Source organism: Bison bison, unplaced genomic scaffold (assembly GCF_000754665.1).
Source record: "Bison bison bison isolate TAMUID 2011002044 unplaced genomic scaffold, Bison_UMD1.0 scf7180017864498, whole genome shotgun sequence".
Taxonomy (NCBI): Eukaryota; Metazoa; Chordata; class Mammalia; order Artiodactyla; family Bovidae; genus Bison; species Bison bison.
In genome coordinates this window covers 10,162,815-10,178,320 of record NW_011495057.1, presented here as the reverse complement: position 1 = coordinate 10,178,320, position 15,506 = coordinate 10,162,815, and the positions used below count along the sequence as shown (strand labels likewise).

General features: G+C 38.4%; 1 protein-coding gene across 2 annotated transcripts in view; it reads left to right on the top strand.

The window, feature by feature from the left end:
• DSC1 (desmocollin 1) overlaps positions 1–15,506 on the top strand; it is a 39,319-nt gene that overhangs the window by 16,364 nt on the left and 7,449 nt on the right. For both annotated transcript variants that reach the window (XM_010828961.1, XM_010828962.1), the window contains exons 9-13: positions 2,611–2,796; positions 4,843–5,105; positions 5,583–5,725; positions 13,415–13,630; positions 13,965–14,207. In XM_010828961.1, the coding sequence (XP_010827263.1) occupies positions 2,611–2,796; positions 4,843–5,105; positions 5,583–5,725; positions 13,415–13,630; positions 13,965–14,207 (1,051 nt within the window). The remainder of the gene's footprint in view (positions 1–2,610; positions 2,797–4,842; positions 5,106–5,582; positions 5,726–13,414; positions 13,631–13,964; positions 14,208–15,506) is intronic.

Here is a 15,506-nt window from a genome sequence, read left to right as displayed (position 1 = left end):
AGCAGCACGCCAGGCCTCCCTGTCCCTCACCAACTCCCGGAATTCACTCAGACTCATGTCCATCGAGTCAGTGATGCCATCCAGCCATCTCATCCTCTGTCGTCCCCTTCTCCTCCTACCCCCAATCCCTCCCAGCATCACAGTCTTTTCCAATGAGTCAACTCTTCTCATGAGGTGGCCAAAGTACTGGAGTTTCAGCTTTAGCATCAGTCCTTCCAAAGAAATCCCAGGGCTGATCTCCTTCAGAATGGACTTGTTGGATCTCCTTGCACTCCAAGGGACTCTCAAGAGTCTCCTCCAACACCACAGTTCAAAAGCATCAATTCTTTGGCGCTCAGCCTTCTTCACAGTCCAACTCTCACATCCATACATGACCACAGGAAAAACCATAGCCTTGACTAGATGGACCTTTGTTGGCAAAGTAATGTCTCTGCTTTTGAATATGCTATCTAGGTTGGTCATAACTTTCCTTCCAAGGAGTAAGTGTTTTTTAATTTCATGGCTGCAGTCACCATCTGTAGTGATTTTGGAGCCCCCCAAAATAAAATCTGACACTGTTTCCACTGTTTCCCCATCTATTTCCCATGAAGTGATGGGACCGGATGCCATGATCTTCATTTTCTGAATGTTGAGCTTTCAGCCAACTTTTTCACTCTCCACTTTCACTTTCATCAAGAGGCTTTTTAGTTCTTCTTCACTTTCTGCCATAAGGGTGGTGTCATCTGCATATCTGAGGTTATTGATATTTCTCCCAGCAATCTTGATTCCAGCTTGTGTTTCTTCCAGCCCAGCGTTTCTCATGATGTACTCTGCATATAAGTTAAATAAGCAGGGTGACAATATACAGCCTTGATGAACTCCTTTTCCTATTTGGAACCAGTCTGTTGTTCCATGTCCAGTTCTAACTGTTGCTTCCTGACCTGCATACAAGTTTCTCAAGAGGCAGGTCAGGTGGTCTGGTATTCCCATATCTTTCAGAATTTTCCACAGTTTATTGTGATGCACACAGTCAAAGGCTTTGGCATAGTCAATAAAGCAGAAACAGATGCTTTTCTGGAACTCTCTTGCTTTTTCCATGATCCAGCAGATGTTGGCAATTTGATCTCTGGTTCCTCTGCCTTTTCTAAAACCAGCTTGAACATCAGGAAGTTCACGGTTCACATATTGCTGAAGCCTGGCTTGGAGAATTTTGAGCATTACTTTACTAGCGTGTGAGATGAGTGCAATTGTGTGGTAGTTTGAGCATTTTTTGGCATTGTCTTTCTTTGGGATTGGAATGAAAACTGACCTTTTCCAGTCCTGTGGCCACTGCTGAGTTTTCCAAATTTGCTGGCATATTGAGTGCAGCACTTTCACAGCATCATCTTTCAGGATTTGGAATAGCTCAACTGGAATTCCATCACCTCCACTAGCTTTGTTGGTAGTGATGCTTTCTTTTTTTTATTTTTTTATTTTTTGGTAGTGATGCTTTCTAAAGCCCACTTGACTTCACATTCCGGGATGTCTGGCTCTAGGTCAGTGATCACACCATCATGATTATCTGGGTCGTGAAGATCTTTTTTGTACAGTTCTTCTGTGTATTCTTGCCATCTCTTCTTAATATCTTCTGCTTCTGTTAGGTCCATACCATTTCTGTCCTTTATGAAGCCCATCTTTGCATGAAATGTTCCTTTGGTATCTCTGATTTTCTTGAAGAGATCCTTAGTCTTTCCCATTCTGTTGTTTTCCTCTATTTCTTTGCATTGATCGCTGAAGAAGGCTTTCTTATCTCTTCCTGCTCTTCTTTGGAACTCTGCATTCAGATGTTTATATCTTTCCTTTTCTCCTTTGCTTTTCACTTCTCTTCTTTTCACAGCTATTTGTAAGGCCTCCCCAGACAGCCATTTTGCTTTTAAGGTTCAGACTAAAGCTAGATCTGAGGGCTTGAATTAGAAAAATCACCTCAGTCAGTCAATTCAGTCGCTCAGTCGTGTCCAACTCTTTGAGATCGCATGGCCTGCAGCACACCAGCCTTCCCTGTCCATCACCAGCTCCCGGAGGTTGCTCAAACTCATGTCCATCGAGTCGGTGGTGTCATCCAACCATGTCATCCTCTGTCGTCCCCTTCTCCTCCTGCCTTTAATCTTTCCCAGAATCAGGGTCTTTTCAAATGAGTCAGGTCTTCGCATCAGGTGGCCAAAGTATTGGAGCTTCAGCTTCAGCATCAGTCCTTCCAATGAATATTCAGGACTGATTTCCTTTAGGATGGACTGGTTGGATCTCCTTGCAGTCCAAGGGACTCTCAAGCGTCTTCTCCAACACCACAGTTCAAAAGCATCAATTCTTTGGTGCTCAGTTTCTTTATAGTCCAACTCTCACATCCATACATGACCACTGGAAAACCATAGCTTTGACTAGACAGGCCTTCGTTGGTCAGGAAGTTGAAAAGGTAAGGCATGAAGAATGGACAAGATTTCAAACAGCATTATGCGTTAAATGTGTACATCCTTCCCACTGCGTGTTTGCACATTTCCATATCACTTTGCTTTCTTTTTCTTTAAATATAACTTTGAGTAGAAAATTACATCATTAAAACTATGAATTTATAATAACAATGGGCAATTGTTTCAGTATACTGTAGAAGTAGAAGAAAACAGAATTGATGTTGAAATTTTACGAATGGCGGTGCATGACCATGATTTGCCAAACACGCCGCACTCGAGGGCTGTGTACCAGATCCTACAGGGAAATGAAAACGGAACCTTCAAAATTAGTACAGACCCAAATACAAATGAAGCAGTCTTGTGTGTTGTCAAGGTAAAAAATATTTATATATATATATATGTATATAGTAATTCTTATATGTATATAACTAGAGTTGTTGCAATGCAATGCTGAAATGATTTATATTGTTTCATACATGAGCTTTATTATTATTTTATCCTCCTTTTCTCTTAGATGAAAGAGGTGGTTGGTACAAAACTGACTGTTCTATATATGAGAAAAACCAAGACAGAGAAAGATTAAACTGATAGATATTAACCTTAGAAGGGGTCTTAGACACCCACTTATCTAATTCCTTATGAAGTATAAGACAGAGAGAAATGGAAAAATCAATATTGAAATTAACCTCTTGACTTTTCGATTCTCTTCACACTCACATTATAGTTTTACCACTCTATAATATATTTTGTAAGACAGACTATTTACTAAACATTTAGCATCTATTCCCATTAATTCTCCTATATTTGAGGTAACAAGTGTGTTGGGATTTTAAAAATTTAACTGCATTTGCTGGCTCAGAGAATATTCACTTTAACTCAACTTGGTTTCTTTCTGAGACCTTCTACCTGCAATGTTCACTAACTTCTTACAACTTCCCATATTAATTTCTTAGAGACAGTGTATTTTCTTAGAAGGGATATGCATAAATTTTGCCTTCCTCGTGAAATTTTTAGAATATGTCCTTTAATTATAATATTACCTATTCTATCTTTTTTTCTCTATTTCTTTCTTTTTAAAGTTTTTGGACCTTTTTTCTGGGTTTGGTTCTCTCTTTTTTTGTATTTTGGTAGATTTAGTCTCTAATTGTTAATTGTTTGTAGATTCTTTCTAGTTATTCACTTCAGGAACAAACAAACCCAAATATAATGTACTTTGAAAAGGTGCTGCTGATAATACAATTATGTCTTTTGATTTAGACGCTCACAGTAACCGCTCCATTATAGCCAAGTCTCATGTCCTAGTGGTCTTATTACGGAGCCCAACTTGGGTCCACTCAGTCCTGCATGGTAAAGACAATCTACTGACACTCAATTGTGATAAAGTGCAGCTTTCTTGTAAAGGTTCCAATACAAGGAGAGTGGCTGACTTGTGCTTGAAAACCCCAGACTCCCCTATCGTGCGTGTGTGTTAGTTCCTCAGTCATGTCCGACTCTTTGTGACCCCATGGATTGTAGCCCACCATGCTTCTCTGTTCATGGATTTCTCCAGGCAAGAATACTGGAGTAGGTTGCCATCCCCTTCTCCAGGGGATCTTCCCAACCCAGGGATCAAACCCAGGTCCGCATTGCAGGCAGAATTTTTACTCTCTGAGGCACCAGGGAAGCCCCTAAGGGTTTCAACAAGCCATTTACAAAGGCAAGGTGAGGAAGGAACATTCCAGGTATGTGGTCGGCTTGTGCACAGTGCTCTGATTGGCTGATGGTGAGGTAACAGGAGTTAACAGTATCAGTCTTTAGGTCGGGGGGGCTGTGTTCTCATGGTCATCAAGGAGTTAACATCTTCCATTTGGTGGGTTGGGGGCGGGGTTTCACACCTTTAAAAGAACTCAGCAAGTGTGTGCCAGGTGTCATGCCATTATCTAGGTACTTCAGAAAGAGCTAAAGCAGAGGATATGGGGGACAAGGGCCTGCCCTAGGAAGGCCCCATAGGGTCCTGCTTGGTTACAGTCTATCTAATTATTTTATATACTTAGCTTAGAGGGACTTTTGCTGGTTTAGTTATCACTGTTACCCCATTTGATAAATAATAAAATAATGAGAAACTGCCCATTGAAATTCATTCGAATATTCTGTATTTTTATTCCTATTCAAACTTGTAAAAAAAAAATAATGGAGGAAGGAACTTCCCAAAGGAAAGCAAGAAGAAAAATTGGTTGAATCTTAAAAATAAACAATTTTGCCCTTGGTAGTGTTTCTTGCTTATAGGAAGCTGATTATTCATTGTTAATACATGAGCTGCAACTTCCGGTAACATTTTATACATAATGATTCTCCCTTTGGTGCTAAAACTTAGAATCATACTTTTGTCTTCTGTATATAGTGTTAAATATTGACTCATTCAAGTGTGTTTATTGAACAGCCACTGAACTATGAAGTCAATCGCCAAGTTGTTTTGCAAATTGGTGTACTTAACGAAGCACAATTCGCTAAGGCAGTAAACTCAAAAACTACTACGACTATGTGTACTACAATTGTCACTGTTAAAGTTAAAGACCATGATGAGGGCCCTGAGTGCCAGCCACCAGTAAAAGTCATTCAGAGTGAAGACTGCCTCCCCGCAGGCACAGAGCTCCTTGGATACAAAGCAGTGGACCCGGAAAGGGGCACTGGCGAGGGCTTAAGGTAAGATATTTTCAGAATTTTCTTCTTTTTAATTGTGAGGTTCATCCTCACGCTCAGTCGCTCAGTAGTGTCCGACTCTTTATGACCCCATGGACTGTGTAGAGTCTGACTCTTTGTGACCCCATGGACTGTGTAGAGTCTGACTCTTTGTGACCCCATGGACTGTGTAGAGTCTGACTCTTTGTGACCCCATGGACAGTAGCCCACTAGGCTCCTTTGTCCATGGAATTTCTCAGACAAGAATACTGGATAAGGGTGCCATTTCCTCCTCCAGGGGATCTTCCCACCCAGGGACGGAACTCACATCTCCTGCACTGGCAGGCAGATTCTTTACCACTGAGTCACCTGGGAAGCTCCAGTTGTGGTTGATGATTGATTTCGGATTTGGGAACATTCTATGTGTTTTTCAGAATGACAGATTTTGAGCTTATGTCCACTCTTTGGTTTGAACTTTTACATTTGATTTCTGAAAACTAGGTATAAGAAGATACAAGATGAAGATAACTGGTTTGAAATTAATGAATACACTGGTGACTTGAAAACTGTAAAAGTGCTAGATAGAGAATCAACATTTGTAAAAAACAACCAATACAATGTTTCTGTGATTGCGTTCGATGCAGGTGAGTGCAAGTTTCTAGAAATAAAATATAAATATAGGACATATTTTTAAGGAAATCTTGGAGTTAAATTTGTTTGTTTCCACATCAAAATTTAATACAAACAATAATTGTTTAATTGCAAACAATGGTTGCATCATGATTGCTTAATTTCTTGGCAACCACCCAGTTGAGGTCTCAGTGTATCACTAATTCAAAACTTGGAGGTTTCAGTTTCAAGGTTCATATTATTTGATGTCTGCCATGGACCTAGTGGCATCATCAAGGATCTCTATTGTTTTCAGGATTTTTAGGTTTAGATTATTCTAATTTTATTAGATTATTATCTAATTTTATTCTAATTTTTTTACATTATTCTGAACTTGCTGAAGGGATTCAACTCCCTAAAACAGATGGGTTCAGATAGGTTTGTTCTGAGTCTTTCTTACTAGGAAATAAAACATTTATCCTATTTCCTAAATAAATGTCCAAACAATGGTTTTTGGAGTCTTTTTTACTGAGATTCGCAATCATTCTCCAAGTTTAATTCTAGAACCTATTTTGTGAAGAAATGTCCTAAAATAGTGATCTCAAAACCCTTTTGAACATACTCTCCAAGCAGTAAATCATTTTATAATATGAACCTTTGCAGTGTAAGCTCTGTTAGTTGGTTTCTCTTTTTGCAATGCAAGTGCTTGACTTAAGCTTTGATTGCCATCTCAAATAAACACGTTCTGAGCCACTGAGCTAGATCCAGAACCATGTCAACCCCCTATCCCATCTCCCCAGGCTCCTTTGTTTTGGAGATCTTGGTTGATTTCAATAACTCACTATTTGAGCTGCTTGTTTTTCTCTTCCTGTGCTTTAAATTCTTGCTCTTGTGTTTTAAATTCATCAATAAAGAGTGAGCCTGTGAAACTCAAGGCCCTAGCCTCCACCTCAACTAATATGCTAACATCATAACATACTATGTATACATTATAAAACTAGACCTTAAGAGAAGATTATAAAAAACATAAATAAAAGTTACAATATGGCATTTCATCTCATCAATTATATACTTACTCATTTGGGGTAAATTTCCATAAATGATAAAGATGAGTGAACTTGGGTTTTTATGATAGAGCCTATGTTTTTGACTATCTGTTTAATCCAAGATGGTTGTCATGGTCTATACCTGGGTTGGAAAAGAATTTCCAGACATGAGGTAAAATGAGAGATGAATAAAGTTTATTAGAGTGGGAGAGGCTGTTGGAACAGCAGGCTGGCTCAAGGGAGAACCAACTCTTTTCTTGGGCTAGTAGCTGATTTTTATGGCCTCAAGACAGAGGAAATTCTACTGAAAATGGTGGCATTACGTGATTGGTTAGGATGCTATAGGGTGGGTATTTTACCTAATATGGGGTCAAGGAACTGGCTGGTTTAGATCTAGAGGCCCATGGCAACAGTTGCTATGGGGCTTGGTCAGTTTCAGAGACTTTTGTCCTGTGACGTTGGTGCAGGGTTCCACTCACCTGTGGCCTTGGTATAGAGCTCTACAATGATATGGTTAGCGTATTTTTATACATTGAATGTTCAAAACAAACAAGCTGGTACAACAATGCTGTGGTCTTTTTCTTTTTTGGGGGGCTTTTTCTACAGAATCATTGAATTTCTTTAGCAGGAATGGGCAAGTGAATAAACATGTCAAATCCCATGGAAATAAACAAAAGCTGAAATGGTCCAAAGTCATGAAATGACTTGTTCATTTTATGAAAAATTACTTTTCATTTTACCTTTTAATAGTTTGATAATAAGATAAAGACAAATATTTTCTCACATATTATACTTCTACTCTTTTCTATAGCTTTACAATAAAAGCCACGTCTACTTAAAAAAAAAAAAAGATTCTCTGTTGAGAGACAAAGGTTAATCTTTATTGATGCTGCTGCTTATGATGTATGTGGCAAGCCAGTCCATTCACATTTGTCCCATTTAGGTTTTTTCCTTACTTTCTCTCTCAGCCTTGGTGTATTCTTGTTGCCTGGGAATGGGGACGGTCTGTCTCACGTCATAATCAGTGAGAAAACCAAGCAGTCTGAAAACAAAGTATGCCCACGAGTGGAAAATATTTCAATTTCAAAGTCTGAAAGAAAACCACAGTTTGAATATTGTTGCCTAATCATGTGCATATCATATTCCTTTAATCTTTTTAAAAAAAATTTATTCACTTATTATTTATTGTCAGCTGTGTTGGGTCTTCATTGCTACATGGGCTCTTTTGTAGTTGCATTGAGTAGGGGCTACTCTCTAATGGCCATGTGAGGGCTTCTCATGGCGGGGGCTTCTCTTGTTGCAGAGCATGGGCTTTAGAGTTTACAGGCTTCAGTAGCTGTGGTTCTGGGGGCTCTAGAGCGCTGGTTCAATAGTTGTGGTGTGCAGGGTTAACTGCATGTGGAATATTCCCCAACCAGGGATCGAACCTGTGTCCCCTGCACTGACGGGCAGATTCTTAACCACTGGACCACTAGAGAAGTCCTTCCTCTCCTCTTGGCAGCTCTCACAGAATCTTTTATTATAAATCTTTCAGTATAAGTAGGAAAAGAAAATATCCTACTAAATAGTGGGGGAAACATGAACTGAGAAATACAGTTAAAACTGCTACTACTTTATAACCATGGTGATTTGCTGGTTATAAAAAAGCAAAGGTGAAATCTGATTGGATCAGGAACACAATTATGACGTGAAACAAGGATTTATATTTACTCACTTATTACACCAGTGTTGATTGTCTTTTAAATCCTAAGTTCTAAGCCATGAAAACTAGGATTCATAAGACAAAATCAAATTTTTCACATAATATCAATTGAAGGATGATTATATTCTTATAAAAGATTCTCTGGTATAAAAACTTTCCCCATCAAAGAATGCGTGAATATCATAAGAAGTGGAAAGCAGTTAAAGTGTTACCAAACTGAAAGGGTAAAGGGAGGTGATTTCACAGAAATGCAAAAGCTTGTTGATAAAAAAGGAAATACTCTTTGGGGAGAAGGAAAATATGGAAAACAGAGATATAAGAAGCTAACTTTGTCTTTTGGTGATAAAAGAATGTCTGTAAGGATAGTGATCACAGTACAAAGAAATGAAGTGTCATATCTATGTCTGAAGCTCATGGATAACCTGGCCGTGCTCAAGAAGGAAAGATAGGGTGTAAGAAATGTTAATGGAAGATTATATGGTGAAGGATTTTGTTTATTTAAACTTTAATCCATTTTAATATATGCTTCCAAGGGTCAAATATATAAGTAATTACTTATATTTCTACATGAACATTTCGTTTTGATGCTCATATATAGTTCATGATGGTCATCTAGGTGTCCAATTAATTTCCTTGTATTTTTTGTGTGAGTTCTTTTTTGTCAACCAGGTTGCTTCCCTGCTTTCGCTCTAAAAGCGCTGTTTTGTACCCTCTCCACCTACAATAAGGCTGCCCCTTCTGTTTGAAATTCAGGTCCCTCTGCTTCTTCAAATGGATGGCAGTGATGACTGTTGTGATAACTCTCACTAATCTTTGTTTAGTTCCTCTCTGAATACCTTTTTAACCCTCCTTCCCTGGGAATAATACTGTAATTATCACAGTATAAGTATATATACTTATATATAATTAAGTATAAGACATATAGATGATGTGTCTTCTCTATAAAATGGAGCTCTCATTGTTTCTCATGTACAGTCTTTCCCTCTAGCTAGGCTGACTATGAACTCATGTTCATATAAAGACCTTTATCTTTGCTAAATATCTTTTTACAAAGCATCTAGCAGAGATCTTGGCATGTTTGCTTCGTGTAGGTACTGGTATTTGCCATTCCTCTGCTGTTCTGTGAGTCTCCAGGTTCCAGGTTGTGAGTTTTACTGCTTAGTCCTTTGCAAATTCAGGTGCATAACAGGCACTTGGAACTTAGTTTTAATGTAGAAACTTGAGTTCAAAAGTTTACAAATGCTTTGATATACTTGAGTGTAAAAAGAATTTTCTTAAAATGAATATTTCAGGGTTGTCATGTGGAAGAGGTAAACTTTTTGCATGTATAGTCCAAAAAAAGAAAAAATGAGAAATGATTAGGAAATGTATTACAGCTTGGTAAGAAAGAATCTGAAAACTTTCCAATCGTTAAAGAGTTCTGTATATGGAGTGGGCTAATTTATAACCCAGTGAACTTTCTGTTCCTGGAAACATTTAAATAACAATGGGGAACTCTTGCTTTTCAGAGTTCTTATTGTTGTAAATTTAGATTTTAGTTAACCTAAAATGTACTTTCTAGGAGATCATGACATTCCTTACTCACTGATTCTTGGCATTTGCTTACGTGTTTAACTTAAAATAAGGTTTGTTCTTATTTAGTTCCTTAGTTGTGTCTGACTCTTTTGCGACCTCACAGACTGTTGCCCGCCAGACTCCTCTGTCCGTGGGATTTCCCAAGAAAGAACTGAAATGGGTTGCCATTTCCTTCTCCAGGGGATCTTCCTGACCCAGGGATTGAACTAGTGTCTCCTGCACTGTAGGCAGATTCTTTACCACTGAGCCACCTGGAAAGCCCAAAATAAGGTTTAGAAGCAGGCAAATATACATACTTAATTACCTTTTCATAGTCTTCAACTATTATCAGGAATTACTTTTTTTGGCTCTGTTTCCCAGAAGGAAAAAATTTGCAATCAGGCTTTTGTAGTTTTAGAAGACATCTAGGACTTAGTTTTGGAGAAGGCAATGGCACCCCACTCCAGTACTCTTGCCTGGAAAATCCCATGGGTGAAGGAGCCTGGTGGGCTGCAGTCCATGGGGTCACGAAGAGTCAGACACGACTGAGCAACTTCACTTTCCCTTTTCACTTTCATGCATTGGAGAAGGAAATGGCAACCCACTCAAGTGTTCTTGCCTGGAGAATCCCAGGGACGGGGGAGCCTGGTGGGCTGCCGTCTATGGGGCCACACAGAGTCGTACACGACTGAAGTGACTTAGCAGCAGCAGCAGCAGGACTTAGTTTTCAGCTGTGGCTTTGCCTACTATCCGTTTTAACAGTTTCGAGTTTTCCTTTTTTAACAACATGCTTAAAACAGAGATTGTGATGGAAAATAATCATTTATGTGATAAATGTTTGTTGAATATGGAATTAAATGAGTCTTTATTTGCTTCTGGATGGCTGCCCTATTTCTTTATTTCACTTTTTAAAGTGTGATTTCTATTGTACCTTAAAGAGAAATAGCTTTCTTCTTATATTTTAATAGTTAAAATCCTAACACCCATGTTGATTCACACTAGTACCTGTAACTATTTTTTACATTAAAAAAGCTTATTTTTCCCACTTCTCACTTCTTTTTCAGGTGTTGAAGTTGTCATTTGTACTCAAATTTATTTACAAATTTATGGCAATCTCAAAATGTTTATATGCTATTGTGAAAGTGAAATCTTTTGGTCCTGTCCGACTTTTTGTGACCCCATGAACTGTGGCCTACCAGGCTCTTCTGTCCATGGGATTTTCCAGGCAAGGGTACTGGAGTGGTTGCCATTTCCTTCTCCAGGGGCTCTTCCCAATTCAGGGATCAAACCCAAGTCCCCCGCATTGCAGGCAGATGCTTTACTGTCTGAATCACCAGGGAGATATCTATGCTATTGTAGATTTTTTTTTAAACAAAAAAGTTGTTATTTCTCTTTAATTTCTAGATGTTATTAAATTTGTTTAGATTGAATAGTTTTTAAATAGGTATATACTGCTGTTACCTTGTAAGTAACTAATTTAAAAGTCACTTTGAATAAATTCTTATTCAACAGAAAAAAAATTCACTGAAATACGCTACTTGATATGGCTTAATTGTTATTTTAATCTAAAAAGAAAGAACATTAAATTTGCACATGATTTATGGTAGTCTGTATGATAAATTCAATGTTTATGCATCAAAATTTAGACCACCATTCAAAGCAATAAAAGTGAGGAATTTCATCAGTTATTTTTCTGTTTATTTCAATTTTGAAATCTTACTATTTAGAGTAGTTTGTAATTTTATCACAAGCTTTAAAATTTGAACATGTTCTCTAAACTTCATTATCTTTTAAACATGCATAATGGGTATTATGCTAATTTAAGATATTTATTTAGATTTATGTGTTGAAGCATTAGGCCATTAATAGTGGAGTTCTGGAGGTAAGAGTTCTTATTCTCAAAAGCATATTAATTAGATTAGGGTGGGGGTACAACTTTTTTACAGTTTGTTCAATTGATTTTTTTAAATATAAAAATTAATGCTATGACAAACGTAGGCAGTAAAAAACAGAGACATCACTTTGCCGACAAAGGTCCGAATATTCAAAGCTGTGGTTTTTCCAGTAGTCGTGTAAGGATGTGAGAGTTGAACCATAAAGAAGGCTAAGCACCAAAGAACTAATACCTTCAAATTATGGGCAGCAAGGAGATCAAACCAGTTAATTCTAAAGGAAATCAACTCCAAATATTCATTGGAAGGACTGATGCTGAAGCTGAGGTTCCCATAGTTTGGCCACCTGATGTGAAGAGCCGACTCATTAGAAAAGACCCTGATGCTGGGAAAGATCAAAGACAATACGAGAAGAAGGTGGCAGAGGATGAGATGGTTGGATGGCATCACCAATTCAGTGGACATGAGTTTGAGCAAACTGGGAGACAGTGAAGGACAGGGAAGTCTGGGGCAGCGAAGTTCATGGGGTTGCAGAGAGTTAGAAACAATTTAGCAATTGAACTGCAAGTGTTCAGTGTGTTAATATTAAGTTAGCCAGGAAATACTGGGCAGATCACTGAACTGTCAAGATGAATACAAAGTAGCCCTTAGGATGAAAAGTTAAGTGCATGAGCTAAAGATGAACAAGGGTTTTTGAGAAACTGAAGGAGAATATGCAAGCATTGTCCATAGAAGTCACTGGCAAGTTTCATGCAGAGGTGACATTTGAACGGATTCTTAAAGGATAATAAGGTTTTATCAGGCAAAGGGGAGGAGAAAAGTATTCCCAGCAGTGGCAAGAGCATGTACCAAAGCTGCACACAGGATGGAGCACAGTTTCTGGGTTTGATGATCAGTTTTACAAAGTTTGGGCTTCCCTGGTGGCTCAGATGGTAAAGAATCTGCCTGCAATATGGGAGACCTGGGTTCGATCCCTGGGTTGGGTAGATCCCCTGGAGGAGGGCATGACAATCCACTCCAATATTTTTGCCTCTCTCCATGAGAATGGAGAGAGGAGCATGGTAGGCTACGGTCCATGGGGTCGCAAAGAGTCGGACACAACTGAGTGACTAAGCACACACATGACAAAGTTTGAACAATGAGTATATGAGGGAAAGGGTCAGGAGAGAAAGTTAGGAAGTGATTGTGACCTAATGTAAAGTGTTTATATTTTAAGCATGAATACACTTTCAAAGAAGGATGAAAGAAATCAGTTATCTTCTAAATCGGTCATTCTGTAGTGACATGACTCATAATCTCATACCTTTTAATTTTAAAAACCACTTCACGATGTCATCTGATACAGCTACCAATCTCCAGGGAAGAGTAATGTCACTATTTTGTACTGGTAGCAGTGGTATTTGTGGTTTGGAAAGTGTGTGAAATTCAAGTTCAGACATCTAGTAGAAAGCAGATGTCAACTGTACATCATAGAGATTTTTGAAAATAAGTGTTCAAGTGGAGAAAAATCCTATTTTTTATTTTTCTTAGATGGCAGATCTTGCACTGGAACGTTAGTAGTTTTTTTGGAAGATAAAAATGACCACCCACCGCAGATAAAACAAGAAGAACTGACAATTTGCCGGCATGATAAGGATTATGTTGTCCTCGAACCTACAGATCAAGATGGACCTGACAATGGGCCACCTTTTCAATTCATTCTTGATAATTCTGCCAGCAAACTTTGGACAGTAGAGACAAGGGATGGTGTGTAATTATGCTAAACCTTCTAATCAATAGGACTTAGAATGTTTGGTGGCCTAGACTCCTACCTTAGTTACTTATACTAAATAAATCTTAATTTTAGTAAATTATTTTATTGATCCCAGATAAAGGATAATACATTGTTTCTTAAGACAATGAGTAATATGATTAGATTCTTATCCTGAATATCTTTAAGAAAACAGACAAATCCATTTTAATAAAATATTTGAATAACATAGTAAATATAGAATAGTAAAGATGAGCATAAAGCAATATCAATTACCTTTCCTGTCTTTTCAAGAAATCAAAATCTCTCTTTTTTTTTTTTTTTGCATAGGTAAAACTGCCATTCTTCGGGGGCGGCAAGATCTTGATTATGACTATTACACTGTTCCTATCCAAATAAAAGACAGACATGGCGCTTCTGCAACACACATATTACCAGTGAGAGTATGTGATTGTACAATTCCATCCGAATGTAGAATGCCTAGTAAACTTTCGAGAGAGGCAGCACTCGCAAATGTATTCCTTGGAAAATGGGCAATTCTTGCCATGGTGTTGGGTTCTGTATTGTTGTTATGTAAGTATAATTAGATAAAATGTGTTATCTAATATTTAATATTAGAAATGTTATCTAATATTTTAAAAAATATATGACAATTCTTTACATTAGTGACATTGATAGCCTTTGAGAAGTGTGTCCTTTTAAAAATCTTGTGCAAACTCAATGGCTTGGAGTTGTGAGTCACAGAAGAAAAGGAATTTTCAGAACTATGGCCACAGTTCTTCCAATAATTAGCTGTGAGACACTGGATAAATCATTTCCTCTTCTCTAAGCTCTTTTTTTTTTTAATGGTTCAATGAAGCGGTTGGGTAAAATTAATGTTAAGTTTCCCTCCCATACAAAGTATGATTATCTTTCAACCAGCCACATTCATGGAGTGGATGCACAAAAAGAGTTAGTGAAAAGAGTAGTTTAAAAATTTACTTAGATGTTTGTGCTCAATGATATTAATGAATATTAATGACATCATTTAGCATACATCTTAATTAGACTCCAGAGTGTGAGAGAATGGAGAAGGCAATGGCACCCCACTCCGGTACTCTTGCCTGGAAAATCCCATGGATGGAGGAGCCTGGTGGGCTGCAGTCCATGGGGTCGCGAAGAGTCGGACACGACTGAGCAACTTCACTTTCACTTTTCACTTTCATGCAATGGAGAAGGAAATGGCAACCCACTCCAGTGTTCTTGCTTGGAGAATCCCAGGGATGGGGGAGCCCAGTGGGCTGCGGTCTATGGGGTCCCACAGAGTCGAACACGACTGAAGTGACGCAGCAGCAGCAGCAGCAGCAGTAGCAGCAGTGTGAGGGAAATGGCCATTTGATGAGTCGCTGAGGAAACACAGTGGAAGATTTTGCATTCTGCAAACTGGTTTTTGGAGAGGCAAAAGTGATGGAAATCTTTGCTCAGGCTTCTCCCCTCCCTTCCTCTCCCCTTTTTCCCTCCTTTGCTTCTTTTCCCTTCCCTCCTTCCTTCTTTTTAAAAAATCTGTTTGACTACACACAGTCTATTTGCATTTATGGACTTTTCCCATAGCCTTTGCTGTGTCTGTGTTCAGTGATTTGTGTTTCAGGTTAAACTGGATATTCCTCTTAGCACTTGATGGACGCTTTCAAAACCAAGCACTGGTTTTATGTAATGGCTTTTCCTGTTTGATTTATGTCTAATGTTCTTTGTTTTGTAATTCTAAGATCTTTGAGTTGTTCCGTATGGACTTTAATGCCAATAATACTAGCTTAAAGTCCAATCAAATGAAGTTACTATTTCAGTGTGGAGAAAAGAAGGAAAATGTTGAATTCTGAACCTGGGAAGAGAGCT